General features: G+C 39.7%; 1 protein-coding gene across 1 annotated transcript in view; it reads right to left on the bottom strand.

The window, feature by feature from the left end:
* LOC127531196 (integrin alpha-M-like) overlaps positions 1–25,515 on the bottom strand; it is a 129,905-nt gene that overhangs the window by 41,769 nt on the left and 62,621 nt on the right. Inside the window, 3 exon segments of the mRNA XM_051939992.1 lie at positions 5,479–5,565; positions 5,651–5,730; positions 5,824–5,922. Coding sequence (XP_051795952.1) covers positions 5,479–5,565; positions 5,651–5,730; positions 5,824–5,922 — 266 coding nt within the window.

Genomic DNA, 25,515 nt, shown 5'->3' with positions numbered 1-25,515 from the left:
TCATCATCATTGTTGTAAGTGGAGAAATGTGAAGCCCTCCTTTAATTGGTTTATAAGTGACTTCAAGCTGTACTATCTGTCACTCAATAAGACAAATTCCAATTCACTTGCCAGAATGATCAGTGCTGACTTTTCTAATTTTCTCTAATTTTAATTTTGTTTTTTGGACTACAAGGCTATTGCTCCTTTTTCTCAAGTATATGCCTGGACTTATGCACAGTTTTTTCTTTTCAACTCCCCCTTTCCTTTAGGAAAAACTATATTTTATATGGATTTACTTCGACGTCGGCTGACCCACCGCAGCCTCAGTGCTTCTTTTGCGGTGCAATCCTCGCAAATAATTCAATGAAGCCAGCTCATTTACAGCGACACCAGAGCACAAAAAAGGTGAAAAAGGTAAATCCCGACATTAAATGGATGCATTGTATTATTTATCGTGAAGCACTGGCTAGTAAGAGACTGGGTGTGTTGCTGTGTTTGTTGCATTGTTTGCTCTTAAAACACGCAAAATATGTGTGGATCCTTCATTTATTTCCTCGTTACAAATTGATGATTCACAGAAACTGCATTCATGTGAATAAATGATTCTTGTAGGCCTTGGTAAAGCTGGTTCAACTCTTTGAGATCTTGAACCTCAAGTGGGAAGTTGTGGGGATGCTTCTGACACAGACAGCATTTGCACTTTCACCATGGACCTTCAACAGGTAAAACATAACAGATCCCATCGACCAGTTTTTCTCTCACAATTTCAGTTAAGAAACTTTCAGATTGGTAGTGTTGGTAGGTCTCTGATGATTCATCTGTTTTGTATCCACAGGGAGAGATGTTGCAGATGTTCAGGTCTTTAAGAAAGCTTTGAAATTCGCTTCAGTGGTAAAGGAGACAGTTGGCGACATCCCCTCCCCTTAAGCTGTAGCAGGAAATTCTCCAGGTTTCTCCGTTTCGTTATTCCTGTCTTTCACTGTCCCCATTACCTTGATGTTCCTGTTGCTTTCAGCTGCTTGAAGTCTTATATTGCACTGAAATTTCAATTAAATGCACTTACAACACTCAGGTCAAACTGAAGAGCATCTTCATATGAGGCACTTCTAATGAAGTTTACATTTTAAGATCAATAAATAATACTTTATAGTCATGTCATGCTTTTCGATTAACTATACAGGAAAACGTCTTTATTTGAATCTTATTAAATATCGCAAAATTATAGACAGCGTTTAGATTATTTGTTCTGTCACATCTCGTTATACTCATTGTCGCTCCCGTTCAGTCAATCACCGACACAAGGCGTTCTTTTGGTACAGGCGTTTAATTTCACCTTCATGGCGTGAAATTATGTCGTAAGAACTAAACAAACACAAACATAAATTAAACTGAGGTTACACAGAGTACGCTTACAAATATGGAAATAAAATGAAATATATACACACAGACACGTACCTCATTGGCCGCATTAACCAAACGGAATTAAAGAAACTTCAGTCTTCATACGCATCTTTAACGTCTTATACTCCGGTCATTCACGTCTGCTTCAATCATAACGTCCGTCAATTAAAATGAACCTGACGCTACTGCAACCAAAGAACATTAGTTCCGCCTGATGCTTCTCAATCGGGACATAGAAAAGAACAACATTCTCTTATTTGTACAGCAAATAATTGTAGTTCTAATTCAAAATTACATTAACTTAAAATGAACAATCAATATGAACTTAGAACTGCATAGGTTGCTCATATGGCAGCTACACTCATGTTGTGCCTTTTTTGTCTTGTTACCTCATAATGCCATAAATTACGGTTTGTCTTCACATGCAATTTAATTTTATTCTCATACATAAAAAAATATTGAAGCATAAAATGAATGGCTTGTTAGAATACAAATTTAAAACACTGCAACATTACACATTTCGTAATTTATTTCTTAACAAGGCGGTTCACATTGTCAGCAGTAATAATATAGCTATTTTTGTAGCAAGCTAGGAACTTTAAGCATTTTTCGAAGTTTTACAGTATATAATGTGACAAAACCAGAATATAACAGATCATACTGTACAGAATTTCTTCTGATACATTTAACTGTTTGATGGAAAATCTAGAAATTAACACAATGTTTGAGTAAATATAAATTCAGAAATGTATCACTGTCAACCAGCAAAAGGTGGTTCATAAAATATACATTCTAAAGATCCTACCACATTACATCACCTGTCTGGTCACTTAGGTTATGCTCAAAAACATTTCAGATGAGCGCTACATGTGCAAAGTGCAAACTTTATGCTCAATATAATTCATGAAATTCTCTTCACAGTTTACGACAAAGCAAATTACTGAGTGTCTACCATATAAAACAGGGATTCCCAACCTTTGGTTGTCCTGTGAACCACTCACGTGAGCAGTTGATTATCAACTGTTTTTTTCTCTGCTCACACTGTTTATTTGAATATTTTTTAAGCTATTGAAAGCTAAAAATTTAAAGTATTCACTCTGTATTTTAAGTGCGCCCTAAAAAGGAACATAACATTGATAGCTAAAGTTCATTTGTGACCCCCAGGTAGGGAACCTCTGTTATAGATAATAATGAATGACTACGCAAGGGAGGGATTTCACATGAAAACAAGCTGTATTTTAGGATAGCAAATCAGAACTGGTAGCACAGAACCATGTTCACTCCTATAAATCTCAAGATGTTCATTTCAGGTATAAAAACCCTCAACACTGGTACAAATTAACTAATGAGAGATAACAGTTCCACCGGAGATGTGTGGCTGGCTTTGCTTTGATGTCAGCACCAGCCAGCCAGATAACGGATCTGAAAAAAAGCTGACGTCTGTGAGAAAGCAGCAGTTTTTTAAAATTTTTATTCTGGTGCCTCTCCGTCTGTCCCTGGATCTGCTCCATCTTCTGCATTTTCGTTAATCATGTCTTGGTATTTACTCTTGAAAAATCCAGCCTGAGAGAATGGAAAAAGGTATAGGTATTAGTAAAAACTGCTGCAATCAGAGTCATCATACAGAAATGAAAGGAACCAAACAGATATGGTGAAAACTATTAATTACGTATTTGAAAATGATACATATATACATAATGCATATTTTGCCATAAAGATGTCCTTCCCTGTCTGATAAACTGAAAAAGTGTATGAACGTTGCCCCACCTTATACAAGCCAGCAGTGAGTAAAGCCAGGAAAGCCAATCCTCCCAAGGAGCCTCCAACAATCTCTTTGGTGAAATCTGGTTCAGGATACACCTCGACCTCAGTCTCAATCTGAGAGAGAAGGTCACAGGATGTGGATGAAACCGAAGCTCATTTGTAATGCCAATTAATTAGAGAATCCAATGTAAACTCACTTTGCGAACAGGTGGACTGTTGTTAGACCCCGTTGAAAAGAAGATGTACTGGTTTGTGTCATACTCCAGACTGGCTGTGCTGGTCAGCAGGAATTTTGCAGATTCAAGTCCAATCTGAGAATAAAAAAAAAGGTTTTCTGAGCCTTTTGATTACAGTTTTTTGTGTTGTTAGATGTGACAAAAAGATGACTGTCTTAGAAAATTTCAGACTGCATCTAGTCCTGAAAGGACCATAAAATGCTTTCAAGAAGAAAAATTATTTATATAGATGTTTTTTAAAATTAAGGTCAAACAAAGCAGAGGATAGGTATAAGAAATATAAAAATAAATTAGTATGGATAATAAGAAGACATAAAAAGGACTACTATGGTGACTTACTAAATAAAAACAGAAACAATATGAAAGCTACTTGGGGAATAATAAATAGTGTCATCAAAAATGACAGTAAAATCAGCTTATCCAAATTATTTTGTGAAAAATAATTATGATACTGAAAATAAAACTCTCCTGGAGCCCCCGGCCTGTTTCCAGCCCCAAACACCGCTCCACCAGTTGCTTCCCCGCTCCTGCATCCTGGCTTCTCTCACCCTCCGCCATAATCCACATCCCCAACAATAAAGCACATTCTCATTCCAACCAGCCTTGGTAGTGTGGCTCTCTGCTCGGGTCCAACCCGCTAAGTCGTGACACATTTTTTGTTGTGAAAAGCACTAATTTAATTGTAATTGGAGAATTAAATGGTATGTCACTGCCTGTGTTGGCCAGCAGCTTTTTCATTTTGTGTGTGTGTGTGTGTGTGTGTGTGTGTGTGTGTGTGTGTGTGTGTGTGTGTGTGTGTGTGTGTGTGTGTGTGTGTGTGTGTGTGTGTTTATAGGGGTTGTGGGGACCTAATGTCCTCACAACCATAGGAAAACTAAAAGTAATGTCAGTTGAAAGTTTAAACAGTGTTTTCTTGGCCATGTTGTTGTTACTGAAAAAAGTTAATGTTTCTTTAAAACGTTTCTTTAGGGTTAGGCATTGGTTTGGTAAGGGTTAGGGGTTAGATATGAATGGGAGTCAATGGTAGGTCCCTACAAGGATAGGAATACAGAGTGTGAGTGTGTGTGTGTGTGTGTGTGTGTGTGTGTGTGTGTGTATGCGTGCATGTATGTATGTATATATGTATATATTTTCATGTTTCTTTGTTGTTGTTTTTAAGTTCACTTTTTTGTAATTGATTTATCGGGATAAAAGGGCAGACATAATATGACTTGTATTCTTTCTGCTCCCTTTCATTTGTGTTTGGTGACTGTTGTATTTACATGAAACATTTTTTTTCCAAATGAATGAAATAACACAAACAAGCAAACAATCAATGCAGCACAAGTACCTGCTCTATCCATCTTGAACTAATGTTGGCAGAGATCGTGTACGTCTTAGTATCCAGTCTTCCCATGAATCTGGTGCACCTGAACACTCTACATCTGGCAACAGAGCAGTCCTGAGAGGGAATAGAGAAAACTGAATGCAAAGAAAGCCACAGTATAATTTCTAAATGTCAAATTTCAACAGATAAATTGTAGAGGCATACTTACCACCACCATAGTTTTCCGTATCTGAGCAACAAAGTCTCGGACAACAGGTTCTTCATCATTTGTTTCTCTTTGGCAATCTGGAATCTGAAAATGAGCTCATTTTTGTCAGTTTGACTCTCTCAATCTAGACATTTATGGGATCAGTAACATATATTACCTGCAAGCTGCTCAAATCCGCCCAAATGTCTTTATCATTGAGCTGAACTGGAACCCTGATCACCACAGTGAAATTCAGAGCCCTGATGTCATTTGTAACCTAAGGAAAAGGAGAAAAGATCATTAAACATTGAGATCAAGTCTGAATCAAGGTGCTTGAACATTAATATTATTATTATATGAAGTAAAATGTTACCTTAATTGGCTGCATTACTGGCTTCTGCAAATCATTCTTTCCAAAGCTGAAATTGTTGTAGCTGAGGGAGCTAAGCAGATATTTTGAACATTTATTAGATATAAGGAAAAGGCTCTTTATTACAATTATATACTATATATCACTACATACTAAAGATTACTATCACTTTATATATGGTTTCTTTTGTTTTAGCGAGAATCACACAAACCTTTCGATGGTAACAAATATGCTGTATTTCACATTAATCCCTCTCTTTTGGTAGAATTCACTTTTAGGGTCGTGCTCCTTATTTCCACTGAAAGAAAAAAGGGAAAATAATCATATATGTCATTATAGATCTGTTACACAAATGAGGCATGTCTGAAGCAGATGAACAGTACCTGCTGGCATTGGTTGTGATGTAGATTCTTTCATCCAGTTGACTGTTGGTTTCAATCCCATAGGAGACAACGAATAAAGCCTAAAGAAAATGAAATGAGTGAGAGCAATCAGACTGTCTCCTGCTTGACTTTGGTGGTCTGTGCAGCAGTGAGGAGGCAAACAACCAACAAACCTTAGCGTTGTTCTTGAAAATAGGCTTATCAACGGTGCAGTCCGTCTTTCCAACCACTAAACCATCCTCACTGTCCAAGGATCTGCACTCAATTCTTCCCTTTATTAAGAAAAAAAACACGATAAATTACTGCTGTGTGGCTTTGGAGAGCAGAGATGAACTAAAACAGATTTGATCCTGATGTCTTACCTGAAGTATTGTGAACTTCCTATAAGAGATCCCTGGCGGGTATGTGAGTGTAACCAGGCTGTTGTAGGAGTTTTCTCCATGGTTCTCCACTGAGACTGTGACATTCAAGAGCTCATCGATGCCCACTTTAACCTCTGAGGAGCTGACAGATTATGAGGAAGGACAAGAATGAAAGTTGATGCCACAGACAATGTGACACAGAATTACAAGGTCCAACGTGCAGTATTTAGGGGGATATATTGGTTGTAATTGGTATGTAATCACCTGAAAATAGTAGCGCAATGGAAATTTCTATATTTTGCTGGGGTTTAATATATGTTTATGCTAATGCTATTTACTTTGCTTATTTAATATATTAACTGTATATATATATTCAGGATGTGAAGGCCAAAGACAGTCTTGTTCGTGGAAGAGTTTGACAAAACCGTGTTTCATGGCACTTATTACCTCCGCCAGGAGGTTATGTAATCACCGGAGTTTGTTTGTCTGTCTGTCCGTCTGTGTGTGTGTGTGTGTGTGTCTGTTTGTCTGTTAACAGCATAACTCAAAAAGTTTTCCGGATCACCGTCTGGATCCAGGATTTTTTTGAAGGTCTCGGCCATCTCTCAATTGGACAGAGACCTTCAAAAAAATCCTGGATCCAGACGGTGATCCGGATCACCTCCAAAATCGAATCGATTCTTACTTTTGCTCTTCCGGACATCCTGTAAAAATTTGGTGAAAATCCGTCCATGACTTTTTGAGTTATGCTGTTAACGGACAAACAGACACACACACACACACAGACGGACAGACAGACAAACAGACAAACGGCATGGCGGAGGTATGCGCTCTCCGAGTGCTTTTCTAGTTCAGGTTGTTTTCTCCTGACTAGATTCTCGCTTGTGTTGTATCTACCCACAGATGTACTTCGCTTTGGATTCAAGTGTCTGCCAAATCAAACTGTAGAATTGTGGGAAACCATAAGAGACTAAACCTCAACTTCTTTTCCCTCAACGAGAAAGTGTATGAAAGACAAACCTCCCTATAAGCTGAAATTTTACTCATTGGTTCTTTTCTTTGGGAAGCAAGAGTTCATTGTACCAAATTACTCTGATGGACACTTGTTCTTTTTGAAATTAGTTTTTTAGAATTTCTCCAACAAATATTTTGTTATTTTAGAATTTGCCCTTTATATCTACAGGGTAAAATGGAGTCCACCATGTTCCCAAAACTGATTCTCTGAAAGCCTCAGAAGGGAAGGGCGATGTAAGAGTTGTTCAAATAACATACTTTATTGATTTTGAAAAGTAAAATGTGTCCAAATATTCAATCAAAGCTTCACTTTTGTAACTTGACCTCACCTGGAGAAGTTGAAATCCACTTTGAGGTTATCTACACATTTGTCATCTACGCCACAGTTGATCTCAAACCCAATCTGTGGAAGGCAATGTGAAATAAAAGGTATTTGTTCAGAGAGTCTAAGCGAAATCAGATTTGAACAATGGCTGAGTCACATGATGACATCTGGAGACAAGGCTTTGTTGTTCAGGTCATCAGGTGTCTTTGAAAGTTACTTACAGGATAAAAGGTTGTTGTTTGAGCCTGCTGAGCAAGACTTGGTCTGAGATTTGTATTAGAGGGCAAACCATCAAATGTGAATCTGACCTCATTGGAAAGTTCACTGAGAGCATCTTCTGGACAAGCCTGCAAGGAGGAGGCATTATTATTAAAGAGCATTTCTAAAGGTTCTGGGAGTTAGTTTGGATTCACAGCTGGAGGACTCTTAAAAACAAAAAAGGTGTCAGAAATGTTTTATTGGCCAAATTATCCATTGTTATTTGTACTCAGTTTTCCTGGTGTGACTGGATTTTTACCTCAATGGTGAAGTTCACACGGGTGCACTTTTGCATACTTAAGTCAACAATTAGGGATCCGGCCTCTGCTTGTTGTTTGTCGCTGATATAAGCTCGGTTATTTGGCGGCTTGCGAGTGGCATCCAGCGTGAAAGTAAAATTAATCCTTGCTTGAGCTGAAATAGAATAGAGTTTCAGAAAAATGTTACAAATGTACACTGAATTTAAATGGAAAAAAAAGGTGAGGTGAATGAGGAACCTGTGTTCACTGTAGAGACTCTGGTCATGGTGAAGCAGATCGTAGCTTTCCCATTCAGGGGCTGTGTGCAGTCTGTATTCTGAGTGGGGATCTGGGTTGGGTTGAATGACACCTCAGTTTCCACCATTACAATAGGCCTTGACCTGAGAAAGGACGTAGTAGGAAGATACATGTCAGCAAGTTTTAGTTTTGGGGTTAATAATCCAACAGAATAACAAACTGACACTTTTCTGGCCCCCTAATGGAGTCCATGAACTGGCAACCACCACTAACTTCATACTTGTTTAAACTTTTCCTCTTCTTCAAATCTCACCTGAGTAAGACAACTGTGCCCATTGAACCCACCGCTAAGTCAGGTAGTTTGTCATTACTCTGGTCAAAGGACGACTGACTGATCGACATGCCGAAGAACTTCAGTCCCGACTGGACTTCAGATGCAGCTATTCTCTGTGTAAATGGAAATATGATATTTTATATTATTTTGCAAACTGCATCACTCTCATGCGCAAAAATATGAGACTTTACACAGCTGACGGTGTTCAGTCTTCTCTGTGAGGTCTTGAAAGTTGTTCACCTGTGAAAAAGCAGGATCGATTCTTAATCCTCCTTCACCATGGAATATGTAGATGCTGCCTTGACCCTCGTTCTCCAAAGGTGCTCCAACTGCCAAGTCTCTGAATCTATCTGCGTTCAGGTCAGGCAGCACAGCGAGAGAAGACCCAAACCTTCCACTGTCAGATTCATCTCCTCTTAGGACTAATGGAGCATCAAACTGACACTCGACTTTCTGGTGAAAATACAAGAAAGAGAGTGAATGCTTCAAGCTCAATGAAAAGTAGATAAAAGAAAACAGATAGATGCATTTAGTGGCACTAAATATAACTGCCATTTACCAAACGAACTACTCTGCAAACGTAAACTCTTCCCTCCCTGTTGGGTTCCTTGTACATTGGGGCGGATATGAGGACGAGATCAGAGTAGCCGTCAGAGTTCAGATCCATGGCACAAACCTCAGCCCCAAAATATTCACCAGTCTGAAACTGCAACAAATCAGCAACAAAAAGATAAACAAAAGCAGGAAGTTTTTATTGAAGAAAATAATTGTAATGTGATTTAAGTTGTCCCTCAGGACCACCTGGCTCTGTACTGTATGTACCTGCCATGGATAGGGATCAATCTTTTGGCTTGAGCTTTCTCTGTAAACAGCCATTGCAATTCCTCTGTGTTCGTATCTCGGAGCACCAAGAACTGTCAGGAGGCCGTCCCTGGTTTTAACAGCTGCCATGGAGTAACCTGGAGTTTAACAGTTAGGGGGCCAAGGCAGAAGAGAAAAACTGTTACAATATACAGAAGTTTAGCCAATGTAGACAGGTTGTGTATCATTACCTCTGCAGAGAACAACCAAATGTTCCATAAAGAATCCTACATTTTATGTTCTTGTGTCCACTGCATGTCTTTACATTGTTCTTCCCTGAACACATTGATAAGCTACTGCAGATTCTAAATCTAAATTGTATGAGGTTTATTGTATGTACTCATTTTTAATTCCTCTTCTTTCAACTAAATCTAACTGTGATGACTGATTTACTATTCCACTGTATTATTTTTATTTCTTTAGTTTTTTCAGTTTTTTTTTCTTGGCCTGTTTTGGCTTTGACAGGACAGCAATGAGAGAGAGACAGGAAAGTGGGGAGAAGAATACAATAGAGAAAGGACCTGCAGCAAAAAGTCATGGGCCCATGGCCGCTGTTCTTGGGTCACCTGCTCAACCTGTTGAGGTACTGGGGCGCAGAGTCCTGCACTGGGTCAGCTGATTTGCGGGTGGTCTTTAAAAACTTTTTTTTTCTCGGGTTCGGGTCTGGGTGGGAAAAATAGCTTGCGGGTCGGGTCGCGGGTTGTAGATTGACTCATGAGAATCAATATACAATAATAATAAATAAATAAAAACTTAAGTTGGAAGCTGTTTGTAAAGCTGTGACGTGATCCATCAGCTGCGACTGCAGCTTGCACCACGTCTCTTCTGCATCCATTTCCGGGTTACCAAAACAACAAAAATGGCGGAGGACGTGAGTGTAAAGCTGCAGAGCGGAGAGTACACATTAGCCGAAAATTCATCCTCGAGAGCTAAGTCTAAAGTTTGGGAGCATTTTGGTGTTATCATAGATGAAGAAAATAATCAAGTCGCTGGGTTCGCTGCCTGTAAAAAGTGCAGTGAAGTGTTGTCTTACGATAGCCGCAAAGTGGGAACTTCATCATTGAAGAAACACTCGGAGTCGAGCTGCTCTGGAAATGCCGCTGCTGCAAAACCAATCGATCACTTCTTCACAAAAAAAGGTGAACTTAAAGCACCAAGAAAGCAAGATAAAGAGACTGTTACAAAACTAGCAGTAAAGTTTGTATGCAGGGACATCAGATCTTTCGAAACGGTGTGTGGGGACGGCTTCACGGAATTAGCACAGGGACTAATCGACGTTGGTGTGAGGGCTGGCCCAGAGCCTTAGAGATAGTAAGAGTTGCGACACTCCCATAGGGTGCCGTTGTACGCTTTCTTTCGGTCTACTTCCGGGTTGTGGAGGCTTGTTTAGTTCCAAGCACCGCTTCGACAGTGACAGCCACCGTTCATTTGCACTGCAGGTTGTTGAGTATATGTGGAGGTAAGTTGATGAAATGCCTACCTCTTTTGAATTGTCAACTGCCTATATTTTATCAGAGGCTCTTTATGATGCATATGCTGAGCTTTATTTGTATTTGCGTAGCGTAATTATATATATTTTTTATCTTGGTAGACGACCGAATTTCTGCTACTTTTTTTTAGCTCGACTCTGCTGTTAACTGTGAAGTTATCTCCAGGGATATATTGGCGGATTAATTGTTGATGAGTCGCTACCTCTTCTTAATTTTAACGTCTTTATATTATATCAGAAGCCTTTTGTGGTGCATACATTTATCTATATTTGTGAATATTGGCAGACTTTCAGGCATTGCCATGTGCTTGTTAGCTCTTCTTTGAAAGCTACCTAGCTACATCGCTACCTCTTTTTAATTGTCAAGACTACGTCCTTTATATGAGACCCTTTATAATGCATAAACTTATACTTGTAAGTATTTAACAAATATATTTATTAATATCTATCGTATCTATCGTATCTATCTATCCGCCAGTATCCCGAGAGCCCTCACTGAAGACACGAAGACCCTCATTGTTTCTCCCATTGTCAATAAAACATACTATTTCATTCATCAAAGCATAATGAGTTGTTATTCTTGAATATATATTTTGTGCATGTCTTAAAATGGTTATAGTGAGTCAACTCCTGCCTCATCAGAAGTGGCTGGACACTATCTGCTGAATGGACTGTTGTTACTCTGCTTTTCAATAACTCCCAGACTACGGGTAAGTGAATCAGAGAAATATAGACATTGTCTGGAAATACAATAATCCAGCTGGGCAAAAATTAACATCTTCAATCATCTTACATTTCTGTGTAAAAGTCGATTTTCCATGCGAACACGAATGTGAAACATTCCCTCCAAAACCCCAAAAGTGTCTTTAATATGTCACCTTACGGCTCAAAATGTAAAACTGACATTTACATACATACTCCAATGAATTAATAATCAAACAAGGACTTGGAGGTGTGATTTTATTCCTTTTTTTTTACCGTGAAATCGCCGCTCTCAGTCCCATAGAAAGAAATGACAGCGCTGCCTGTTTGGAACTATTCAGGCTTACATGAACCACGTGACCGCCCCGTTGCGAGAGCATGAGTGTCGCAACTCTTACTTTCTCTAGGGCTCTGGGCTGGCCGTGTCGATGCAACGCAGCTGTTACCAGATCCAACAACTGTATCTCGCAGAGTGAGTAAATGTGCTGAAGAAATTCGCCAAAGCATCATTCCTGAGCTGAAAGAACAGTTAAGTGAGTTTAACGGAGCAGTCACTGTGGACTGATGACTATAGAAAAATAGGCTACATCTGTCACACACTACACTATATCAACAGCAACTGGGAGCTGGTGGAACGAGTGCTTTCTACGTCGGAGTGGGACAGTACGCTACGTAAAACGGCTGAAAACATCAAACCAGCAGTCATCCAAGCCCTGAGAAGATACAACATTGAGGAGTTCTTCTCCAAACTTGTGTATGTTACAGACAGGGGTTCAAACATAGTGGCAGCCCTTCGCACAGTCACAAGACTAAGCTGTGCTGCGCATGTGCTAAACACTGTACTGTACACTACCATTGGGAAACCAGATGAGGGGGATGTGTTTGGAGAGGAGGTTTCTGCACTTATCAATGGAGCAGAGTCACTGGTGACCTACTTTAAGCACACAAGTCTCCAGACGCGGCTGAAAAAAACACTGAAGGCATCAGTGGAAACGCGCTGGAATTCAATCCATACTATGTTGGAGTCGATCAGCTGTCAGTATGAGGACGTTCGTTCCTTGCTGCTGGAAAGAGGGGGAGAGGGTCGTCTTAATGACTTGCCTGAAGAAACATTGCATGCAATGGTGATATTTTTTGAGAAGTTCAAGGAGGCTACCAAGGCACTGGAGGCATCCAAAACTCCATCCCTTCACCTCACTGCTGTGTGGTTTGACCGCCTGAAACGCCACCTGCAACCATCCTCCACTGATAACCAAACATTTTCCTCTCTGAAGGGAAAATGCCTCAAAATCCTGCTCGACAAGTACGAGGTCCACCTCCTGCATAAGCTGGCCATGTTTCTGCATCCAAAGCTGAAAAGTCTTAAACTTCTTGCAGATGAACATGAAGTGGCAACAGTGCACCACGAAGTGCGACGTCTTCTTAAAGATGAAAATTAATGTATTTTTCACAGTGTATTTATTTGTGTGTGTATACTGGTAGCCTAATTTGTATATATTATGTACGTATCACTTTGGATTTTCATGTTTTTTTTTCATTTGCCTTTGTTTTGTGCTTAGTATTATAAAGTTGCATAGCCATAATATTGCTCCCTCTATTACACCACTTTAGACTTAAAAGACAAGCGTGGATCGCCTGAACACCGTGTCACTGCTTGTGTCCCACCACCTGAGAAGAAATCCCGAGCAAGGATGGAGGCATTATCTGATGTCGAAGATTCTACTTCTAGCGATGATTCCAGCACCCAGGATGAAGTGACCAAATACATCAACTTCAAGACAAAGAAGGTGGATAATTTCGACATTCTCAACTGGTGGAAGGAGCATGCATCAGTCTTCCCAGTTTCGGCACACATTGCTCGTTCGATCTTGTCAATTCCAGCTTCAAGTGCAGCAAGTGAGCGAGACTTTTCCACAGCTGGATTTGTGATCCAAGAGCGCAGAAGCCAGTTGAAACCAGGGACAGTGGATGACATTCTTTTTCTGCATAGCAATTTAAAGAGACACTGAGTCGGAAGTTTGCTTCAAAGTGGCAAGGATGTTGACTGCAACACTGCCTTAGTTTGTTGGCTGCAGTGCATCCTACTCTCACTCATGCCATGGTTGCCACTAAAAAAAAAAAGAGTATTTTTTACATTTGGTTTATCTTTTTCTTGCACGTGTTTTGATGTTTACAGTGGTGGATTAGTTACTTTCCTGCCAGAATGTTCACCTTTGGGTCTATATTTGTTTATTAATCCATGCTATTTTGCTCTCAGGCAATCTATTGGCCAGTCACTTTAGGTTCTAATATGTTGCAGTATAACAGTGGCTACAGAGATGTTACTGAGAATGTTAAGACTGTTAATTTGTTTTAATATTGGAATATCTGGTCTGAAAATTCTCAAAGTGGAATATTTTTCAGGTGCCTACAAGTCACAGTTTTGTGGCATGAACCAGATCTACCTCAGTTTATGTACAGTATTTTATGTGTTGTGTCACTGTACTGGTTTACTTGCACTGATTTATTTTTGTATTAGCCAGCCTGGCTGTAATGACACAGAGACGTGCTTTTTGTTTACCTCTTTTGTTTTAATTTTTGAGCTGGACTTAAAATTTGACTTTTATTGTCCATAAGGGCAGTTAAAAAACAGTATTCTGTCAGTAGCCCATACTACCTTAAATAAATTGATGTGATGCATTCATTCAGTTATGAATTTTTGTTTTTGTATATGATTGTTAAAGTAGATGGCTTAATAATTGAGCTCAAACGAATCTTTTCAGTTAGTTGAGCAAACTACAGAAAACTATCTTGGTCATTATTTACTCTCTGAGGATCGCTTCCGCTATTTTGCGACAGTCATTGACTCAGCTGTTGAAACGCGTTTCACCATCTAATAACACAATTTGTAATTGGACGAGAGCATCAAACGGTCTGCCACCGTCTAACAAGCGCCACTTCCAAAACAGTTAATAGCTATTGAGATATTTGAGAAATAAGTGGATAAAACGTACAACTATCACTTTGTAATGTTCCTGAAGTGTTCAAACATTACACAGTGTTTCCCTGATGGATTACTTTTCTCCTCGATGGATTCTAAAACATGTCACGGCTCGTAACTGCTGAACGCCGCTCAAGTCTGGACAGAAAGTAAGTCTACTATTACACACGTAAAGTTCCCTCTAAAGGTCCTTACACACCGGGAGCGATGCGAATAAACGATGCGAAATTGTGAAATATTCGGATGCGAGTTTTGACGCACCTGTCCATACATATCAAGCACGATGCGTTTTTGCAACTTTCCGAAGGAGAGGAAGACGTTGCCGTAATGTATTTCCACCTCTTCTTCTGTTTTCCACCTGCCTGGCCACTCCTCGTCATTTCTCCCTCCTCTCTCTTCTTTCTCACGTACGTGTCCCTCAAATTCCTCCACATCTTCTTCACTTCTTCAACTATAAAGTATGAATAATAATAATATCTACCATATGCCACAGATACTAAAAGCAGAAAACACAACACCGGACGGATTATTTTCAGTTCTGATTAGATGCGTTGCGATGTCTTTCTGTCTTGATGTCATGTACTGTAATGTGAGTCGGGGCCAGTACCGAGTAAGCAAAACATTAAACTATAATCCATAAACGTAAGGTAACAACCGAGACCTAATTGACGACCGTGACATCAACGCAATTGACAGTGAAAAGTATGTTGAATGCCGGTGAATGGGACGTCGCAACAACACGCAATCTGATTGGTCAGAAGTGGTCACAAAGAATGCGAAACTTTAGAAAAATCGACCATGATCCGAAAAAATAAATGCCGCAAAATCGCTGAGCGAGAAAACGTTGCCGATGTGAACGCGTGTAAAAACGCACGTAAAAAACGCACCCGGTGTGTAAGGACCTTTAAGGTCCTTTATGTGCGTTTTTTTCGGACGTCAATATTTTTTTTCGAACCTGTATCCTGTCAAAACACGCGTTCACATCGGCAACGTTTTCTCGCTCAGCGATTTTGCGGCATTTATTTTTTCGGATCATGGTTGATTTTTCTAAAGTTTTGCATTCTTTGTGACCACTTCTGACCAATCAGATTGTGTGTTGTTGCGACGTCCCATTCACCGGCATACAACATACTTTTCACTGTCAATTGCGTTGATGTCACGGTCATCAATTAGGTCTCGGTTGTTACCTTACGTTTATGGATTATAGTTTAATGTTTTGCTTACCCGGTACTGGCCCCGACTCACATTACAGTACATGACATCAAGACAGAAAGACATCGCAACGCATCTAATCAGAACTGAAAATAATCCGTCCGGTGTTGTGTTTTCTGCTTTTAGTATCTGTGGCATATGGTAGATATTATTATTATTCATACTTTATAGTTGAAGAAGTGAAGATGTGGAGGAATTTGAGGGACACGTACGTGAGAAAGAAGAGAGAGGAGGGAGAAATGACGAGGAGTGGCCAGGCAGGTGGAAAACAGAAGAAGAGGTGGAAATACATTACGGCAACGTCTTCCTCCCCTTCGGAAAGTCGCAAAAACGCATCGTGCTTGATATGTATGGACAGGTGCGTCAAAACTCGCATCCGAATATTTCGCAATTTCGCATCGTTTATTCGCATCGCTCCCGGTGTGTAAGGACCTTAAGAGATTAAAAGTTTAAAAGCATTAAATGTAACAAACGAGTGGTTTTACAGTTGTATGGGAGAAGAGCACGCAGGGTTGATGATTCATGACTGAAGTCAGGCTTTTATTGGAAGAGCTGCTTCATTCAGGTGCGTTGTTTACTCACTGGCACCTTAACTGTGGCGATATGCTGTTCAGTATTCAGACAATATGACCCAAAATGATTATTTTAAATACTGGTTACGGGTCGGGCTGCGGGTCGTGTTTCAACGGGTCGGATCGGGTCGCGGTACTAATCGGGCTGATGCGCGGGTTTGTACGTCCCCGGGTCGGGTCGGGGTGGATCTTGAAAATTGGACCCGTGCAGGACTCTGCTGGGCGCCCCTGTTCCAGTGTATTTTTGAGAAGGAAAATGGAATATTTTATAATTAAAAATACAGATCGTCGTGGTGTTCCAAACTTGGATTCCTTTTTCTGCATTTTGCATTTTTCCGGCCACTTTTCCAAACTGATTAGTGTGTTTTTAAAAACTTGGATGAAGGATTACAGTAGAGCTGTACATATACCAAGTGTCTTGAGATAACGTGTTCTAAATTGGTGATATATAAATTAAATTGAACCTAACTGAACTGAGCTGAGCTGAAATAAATAGAATTTAATTAAACTGAATTAATGGAATTGAACTGAAATGAACTAAAATGAACCGAATTGAGCTGAATTAAATGAATGAATGAAATGAATTATACTGAACTGAATTGAACTGGGGCTGCACAGTGGCTCGGTGGTTAGCATTTTGGCCTTGCAGCTAGAAGATTCCCAGTTGGTGTCCTGGCTTGAGACTGGGATCTTTCTGCATGGAGTTTGCATGCTCTCCTTGTGCATGCATGGGCTTTGTCGACTTATTCCCACAGTTCAAAAAATGCTGAGGTTAATTGGTGATTCTAAATTGTCTGTAGGTGTAAATGTGAGTGTGATTGTTTGTCTTTATATGTAGCCCTGTGATAGACTGGTGACCTGTCCAGGTGTAACCTGCCTTCACCCTCAGTCAGCTGGGATAGGCTCCAGCCACACTGTGACCCTAGTTAGGATTAAGCGGTGTATAGAGAATGGATGGATTGAACTGATCAAATTGAATTAAATATACACAATCACACATGTGATTATGGTTTGTTCTTGCTGTAATATTCTTACCGAGATAACTGTCAGGCTTCATAGATTCAGGCTCATATGAGTTAATTCTGTCGCCTCGTCTTATGTATTGTGTGTAGCCTCCCTTCCACTGGTTTGCACCAACAACAGCCATCTGAATCCCCTGCAAAATAGGCGAAAGTACAAAATCTATTTGTTTGGTGCAAAACCTCTGGCAAAGAAAAAGCTCAGTTTTCACATCTGATTATGAGATCGTGAGTCTGTTTTCCGAAGAACATAATACTGTATGTAGCCCGTTGAGTGTCCAGAGCTTTTTGTTACCCCTGGTACATAAGTCGCACTGAATCCCTCTTGAGACATTTGCATTTTCAGGGATTCACCACCGCTTTGAGATCCTGCAACAGCAAAGTAAATGAGCATTTAAAGGGAGACGCAATTAAACAATCACAATGTACAAGTTCAAGTTTAGACTGTAGATTTGAAATTATTGTTTTCTGATCGACATTAACAGGAATTTCAACACAATGAAGTTTGCATTTGTACCTTCGATAGCAAAGATGCTGTCCTGCAAAGTCTGTCTTATTCCTTCGAGGGCGTCAAAACTTTCCACTTGAAACACGTGTTTTGCCGTGGGAGACGATGCAATGGTGTTCAGTTCATCTTTTGCCTTCTGAACATGAAATGCACTCCCCACCTAAGTTCATTGAAAAAAGCATGTTGTATGGACTCTGTTCACTGAATTTTGTAGCCACATGTAATATATTACTGAGTTAATTCATATTAATTACAGTGTCAATGAACAAACTAACATGTGATGCTGTAAAAGGATTTATACACATCATCTTTTGTAGTAGAAAAACAGGCTGACATTTATATTGAGATTTAAAAAAAAAAACTCTGAGATTTGACCATCAGACAGTATCATGTGACCCTGCAGTCTCAAAACTGGCAGAAATATAATGTCAGTATAAAACTACCTTATACATAAAACCAGACTACTCACCCCAATAGCAAATCGAACAATTTTTTTCCCTTCAGCTAATTGTGCTGCACTTGGCAAACTATTCCGGTCATGAGATGCTCCATCAGTGATGACTATCAAGATCTTCTTCACGTTTAATCTGGAACCTCTTTCTGGTACGAAAACCCTTTTGCTGTCAAATGAAAAATCAATTTTCAATACAACTTTTTTCACAGTATATTTTATCATCTTACAAGACTAACTGCATGATTGATTCTATAATATTTAAATATGTTTTTATTGTATCATCTATCAACATCACAGAAATGTTTGTACTGCGCTGGATGTTTGCAGCTTGTGTTTCTAAAATCTGAGCAATTTATCTCAGTAGTACAAGTATAATTTTACAAATTTAGCCACTTTTTACATCAGGCCTTGGTTGGGTTTTTTTCATCCACGTCACACAGTGTACAGTGTGCTCACATTCATTGGAAATTAAAGACAGAGTGTCCAGATAGAAAATCAACATGACAATTACAATGTCAGTTGTAGCTCATTAGTAATATCATGGCAGCACTTACACGACATATTCAATGGCCTTAGCTGTGTAAGTTAGGCCCTTTTGTTGACTTATCTCATTAATGTTGCGCTTCCAATTATTATTTGAGAAAAAATCATCAAAGTAATAATGGACTTGGGGTTCAGTGGAGTACTGGGAAACTGAAAACTGAAATAAAGGAAAGAAAAATGATCAAATACAAATATTTAACAAATTTCCTTTTGTCTTTTTGAGGTTAAATACATTGAAATTGTGAAGTTATTTTATGCATGTGCTTTAATTTCACCTGTGTGTCTTCTGACAGAAATGACCAGACCATTTTTTTCACAAAATCCTTCATTTTTTGAAAATCTTGTGGAGCAACGCTGCCTGAACCATCCAACAGGAAGGCAATGTCTGCTTTTGTGCACTCTGTCAAAGCGATGAGTCAGAAATGAGATTTATGAATTAATCACACCATGCAACAAATGGATTCAGTGCTTTTTAACAAACTGACTGAATCCCTGCATTTCCTGGGTGACAACAACAATAATCACGTCTTACTGACTGTAACTGTGAATATATTTGATGCTTACTTTAAAAAAAATTTCCAAGGTGTGTGTGTGTGTGTGTGTGTGTGTGTGTGTGCCCATGTTTTTGCTATATTGTGGGGACCAAATGCCCCCACAACTGTAGGAAAACCGAAAACTATGTCACTTGTGGGGACCTCATTTCGGTCCCCACAAGTTTAAACAGTGTTTTCTTGGCCATGTTGTTACTGAAAAAGTAAAAGTGCAAAAATGTTTCTTTCGGGTTAGCCATTGTTTTGGTTAGGGTTTGGTTAGGGTTAGGGTAAGGGTTAGGGGTTAGATATGAATGGGAGTCAATGGTAAGTCCCCACAATGATAGAAAAACATAGAACATAGTGTGTGTGTGTGTGTGTGTGTGTGTGTGTGTGTGTGTGTGTGTGTGTGTGTGTGTGTGTGTGTGTGTGTGTGTGTGTGTGTGTAATGATATATGCATGCTTTTTTACAAACTCAACAAACAGTTACTTTCAAGAGAAGAAGGCATAGGAGATCCAAATCTGTTCTGGCTGGATATCTGAAAGCAGACACCGTTATACAGGGTGATACTTTTACAGTCCCTAGGGATGGTTGGGCCGCATGTCTGAAAGCAAACAAAGGTTTAGATCTGAATAAGAGGTTCATTATTTTCTGGCCCTTCAACACTTTCAAGGTGCAACATTTGGATAACAGGATAAGAGATTTGTATATGGTTCAGTATATATCTGCAGGACTTTTTGGAACAGAGTTGACATTTTTTTTGCTGTTTTCAGGCCTAAAATCAACATGGCCGCCTCGAACCAAACACCACATGGTATTTTAGAGAAAGATTCTTCTAAAATATTATATATACAATTGAGTAAAATGGAAATTGAAAGTTATTTATAAAGATACTGTAGTAAACCTGTTGACTCACACATTACTTTATGTTAAATAACTCAGAAAGCCTTGGAGTCTTTCCAGTCTTTTCTTCAGGAGGAAATGACATCATGTGGAGCAGGTCATGTGATCTGGAATTAACACACTTCCTTGAGAGGTGCTTTTGTAATGAGTTACTTATTTGATAGTGATTTCTCGGACACAGATATAACTTATTTTCCATGTAAACCCTAATTTGATATATTGTCAAAACAAAGAAATATCTGATAATATATATCATGATTGTGGGCTGCATAGTGGAGCAGTGATTAGCACTTTCGCCTTACAGCAAGAAGATCCCCGGTTCAAATCCCAGCCTGAGCCTGGGATCTTTCTGCATGGAGTTTGCATGTTCTCCCTGTGCATGCATTAGTTTTCTCTGGGTGCTCCGGCTTCCTCCCACAGTCCAAAAATATGCTGAGGTTAACTGATCACTCTAAATTGCCCGTAGGTGTGAGTGTGATTGTTTTTCTGCAACGTAGCCCTGTGACAGACTGGCTACCTGTCCAGGGTGTCCCCTGCCTTCGCCCGAGTCAGCTGAGATAGGCTCCAGCACCCCCGCGACCCTAGTGAGGTTAAAGCGGTGTATAGAGAATGGATGGATGTCATGATTGTCTCAACTTAAAAAGAACACAATCAAAACAGCTTTTGAATGAGCTAATTTTATAACTGTTTAGCTAATTAGAAGGTGGTTGTTTTTAACTTCGTGTGGTCATTTAGTTGACATTTTAGTGATATCTGGTCATTTTTTATTAATAAACAATTGTTTATATAATTATGGAATTTGTAAAGACATGATCATAATGAACAAAAACATTATTTTTTTTTACTTTTAATATAAATGTATGCAAGACATATCCCATGGATTTCAAAAGTCCCTCAATTATATATTGACCCATATGATCTCTGCACTGATGTTGATATCTGCAGTTCACCAACTCACTATCGTGTTTTGTGTGTCAGGATCACTTTTCATCGTCAAACCCAGGGACATATTGACTGCAGCATTTAGCCCTGCAACTAAAACATGTTAAAACATTCATTAAAACACTTCAGGGAAGCAAGAGAACAGTGAAACTACCAAAAGTAAAGCACTTTCCAAGTAGCTTTTATCATTTCTGCTGTTTACTGCCTTCGGACATCATGTGAAGATATTTAGAAATGAATGCTTTCCTACCTATGTTTCTGCAGTTGTCGTTGGTGCAGCTGTATATTTGGCCCCTTCCATTTTCTGAATACTGTTCAAGTGGGGCGCTTATGAGCAAACTGAGGAAATGAAACCAGAACAGAACACATATCTGGTCAGCACAGTGCAGAGAAATAAACCCCATATTTTCCTGTTCAGAGGCCTTGTCGTGCAGACATCACAGAGAGAAAAGCTGAGGGGTGGGGGAAGCTTAAGTAGCAGATAGATGTAGTTTAGTTTTAAAAACACATTCAACACAACAATGCACAAAGTCACTCACTCTGATTGTCTTTGCACCACCTGGTAGCCAAAACCTGCAGCAGGGTTCCTCAGAGTCTTCCAAGCCACAGGATCAATATTGTAACAAAGTGCACCTTGAAACACTGAGGAAGGAAAGTTATTTGTCTTGTTTAAAGTCACCTAGTGCCTGATGATATTGTGTTTGTAGCACCTTTGTTGTAACTGTGTGGGCTCTTTTTTTCAGCTTATGTGTTACTTTCACTCTTGATTGCTGCCCTGTGAACTGTGGTCTGCCACATGTCTTTGACAGGCAACACCAGGGAGCACCAAAGTCAGAAATGTTCAAATTCTGAGTGGCTCATTGTGACTGAAAACACACATTCTCAATGTTCAGTTCTGCATTCAGCCTTTCTGTGCTTGTTAGTCTCTGTTATATTTCCTGGATTTGGCAGAAACAAAATACTACAGAAAAAGATACTTTTTTTTTTTCAACAGCAGGTAAGAGGTTTTTATCTGTACAATGATTCTGTATTATTATTCTGCACAAGAATATCCTTCAGAATAAATAAAAATTTATCTTATCTTATTTCCTGACACTGACTAAAATTCTATGAATTACAACAAAGTGTTAGTATTTGACACTTTGGTTTCCTGTACATTTAAATAAGTGAAATGCTGTTATGTGATAGTTTTGCTGTCATGGACAAAAAACAATACAACATGATAATATGAGAAGCCCACAGGTTCATCTTTTTTTTTTTATACTAGTGCAGTTTCAGTTTAGTCACTGTGGCTTTTAGGGCTTCAACAGCAGTTACAGAAAATATTCTCACAGATCTACCTGCAGTTATTTAGTTTTTGTCAAACATTATTAATGTGGTTTTAACACGTTCTTCGTTGTGTAGCAAGTCATTAGGTCGATCCAGAAGAAAATTATGCCACTAAATACATAAAAGGAAGCTATAAAAGTAGTGTAAGTGGGACTTGTAAGTAGTAGTATTAGTTTTAATGTTCAAAAAGTTATCATGAATGACAAAACCTCCACTCTCCTGCAGCCCTTCACCACATGAGTGGGTAACAATTTCGGCTCATACATTCAATTGCACAGATGGTTATGGGTCCAGGTTCAAGTATGTAGTTTAGTTGTTGTTTCTGTAGCACATTTTCACTCAAAACATTGAAATAATCTCATTCAAAATCCCAGAGGACTATGCAGTACAGCTGTTTTCACAGTCAAGACTTATTGAGCTGGTCACTTCCTCAAGCAGGTAGTTTGATTTACAGAAGAAAATTGTCTTCAAATGTTTTATTAATTGTTATTGTTAATATTGTGGTCATTAATCTGTTAGCTGTGGTGTGTTTGTTTAAATGCCGCAAATAACAATGCCGGCTTTAAGAGGGTAAACGAAGCAGCTGCCATAAATGTGAATAAAGTCATATTTTTAATGCAAGGTAGAAACTAACTGTCTTACCTGACAAGATCAGTGTGGCAGTAATTATCCAGTCCATTGTGTTAATCCTTTGACTTAAAGTATGATGTACCCTCGAAGTTTCAACAAATGCATTTAGACACTATGTGAGGTAACTTAACTACTCCCACTTCTGTAAGTGTCAAAGACAGATGTTGACAGCAGAGTGCAGAAATCATTCAGCGGCAGCTCAAAGTCGAGGCAGTCGGTTAGAGGAGGGATTAAAATACGGCTGTTTTATTTAGCACACTCTGTGTTGTCACTTGATTACAGAAACAGTTGGTGTTGTCTAATTTTGCTCAGATGCTTTAAGAAACTTAAAAAGCACAAATGTGAATTCTTATTTAATCAGCAGAAGTACACAACGTCACAATGTCAGATGAGAGTATGTGAAAAATGACAGAAAACAAAGCCTTGTCTCTAACTTGATGTCTTGCTGGCAGATGCAGAGATAAATTCTGTGTTGAGTAAAAGGAAGCAGGTTTAAGACGGTGAGCCAAACTCGAGATCAGGGGTGTCAAGATCCGTTCCTGGAGGGCCACTATCCTGCATGTTTTAGATGTTTCCCTCTTGCAACACACCTGATTCAAATGATCAGGCTCGTTATCAGGCTTCTGCTGAGCTTAATGATAAGCTGATCATTGAATCGGGTGTGTTGGAAGAGGGAAACATCTAAAACATGCAGGATAGTGGCCCTCCAGGAACTGAGTTTGACACCCCTGCTCTAGATAGTATTCTTTGCAACAAAAAGACTATCCGACAACACCATATAAGATACATTTACTGATGGAAATGCTGATAAAAAATAATTTTCTGTGGAAGTTTGTCTTCTTCCCAGACTGGTGGACAAAATAGGAAGTGAATATTTTTTTGCGAAATCCGAATTATCAGCTCTTCTGAGCTTCCTCATGATTAAAAAAAATCCTAAATAAATAGGTTCATTTTTCCTTTTCTCAACTTTCTCAACACTGTCATTCCATCTGTTAGTCCCAATAATAGATAATGTGTCAGTTTTGTAAGTGACAGCCTGTCTGACTTAAAATAGTACTAGATTCAATATGTGGTCACTTCATGTCTACATTACCAAAATAACACTGGATATGTTCTATTCAAGTTTTCTTTCTGTATTATGTTGCTATGTTTCAGCATTTCAGCTGAGTGGATATATACACTATCTTGTCAAAAGTATTCGCTCACCCATCCAAATAATCAGAATCAGGTGTTCCAATCACTTCCATGGCCACAGGTGTATAAAATCAAGCACTTAGGCATTCAGACTGGTTTTACAAACATTTGTCAAAGAATTGGTCACTCTCAGGAGCTCAGTGAATTCCAGCATGTAACTGTAATGGGATGCCACCTGTGCAACAAATCCAGTCATGACATTTCCTCGCTCCTAAATATTCCACAGTCAACTGTCAGCTGTATTATAAGAAAGTGGAAGTGTGTGGGAACGACAGCAACTCAGCCACCAAGTGGTAGGCCATGTAAACTGACGGAGCAGGGTCAGTGGATGCTGAGGCGCACAGTGCCAAGAGGTGGCCAACTTTCTGCAGAGTCAATGGCGACAGACCTTCAAACTTCATGTGGCCTTCAGATTAGCTCAAGAACAGTGCTTCAGCAGAGAGCTTCATGGAATGGGTTTCCATGGCCGAGCAGCTGCATCCAAGCCATACATCACCAAGTGCAATGCAAAGCGTGGGATGCAGTGGTGTAAAGCACGCCACCAATGGACTCTGGAGTAGTGGAGACGCCTTCTCCGGAGTGACCAATCGCGCTTCTCCATCTGGCAATCTGATGGACCAGTCTGGGTTTGGCGGTTTACAGGAGAATGATACTTGTCGGACTGCATTGTGCTAAGCATAGGCATCAATTTAGGGGGGATGGTGGGGATGTGTCCCCCCCACTTTTTGTCAGGGGTCATTTTGTCTCCAACACATTCAAATTCTTCACACGTAAGCCGTTGTAAACCCAGTTATTTTCAGCAGTATAGAAAATTCCGACGCTCCTGAACGCACCATCCGCACTCGGCCGAGAGTTGCACAGACATGTAGCACACCTTCGTGAGGTTAAAAAAAAACGCGCAGATGCTAAATTTGCGCCCGTGCCCAGTGGAAGCTCCAACCAGAGGCGTGCAGGGGCAAAATTTCAGCCCGGGAGAATTAGTACTATAGCGGCCCACAGACCCCTCTCCCTGCATGTACCGATAGCTCAACAGATTAAGCCTTTGCCTTTGGTGCAGTGGTCGTGAGTTTGAGCCCAGCTTGTGGCATTTTGCCGCCGTTCTTCGACATTTTCTTAAAGTGCTGTCTTACCAACGACACAGAAGCATATGAGAAAAGCAGGCATGCCGCACCAATGCTAAACTTTGATCTCAAGTAGAGGGCCACA

Source organism: Acanthochromis polyacanthus, chromosome 19 (assembly GCF_021347895.1).
Source record: "Acanthochromis polyacanthus isolate Apoly-LR-REF ecotype Palm Island chromosome 19, KAUST_Apoly_ChrSc, whole genome shotgun sequence".
NCBI lineage: Eukaryota > Metazoa > Chordata > Actinopteri > Pomacentridae > Acanthochromis > Acanthochromis polyacanthus.
The sequence above is the reverse complement of the archived record's forward strand: the minus strand, read 5'-3'. Positions and strand labels throughout refer to the sequence as shown.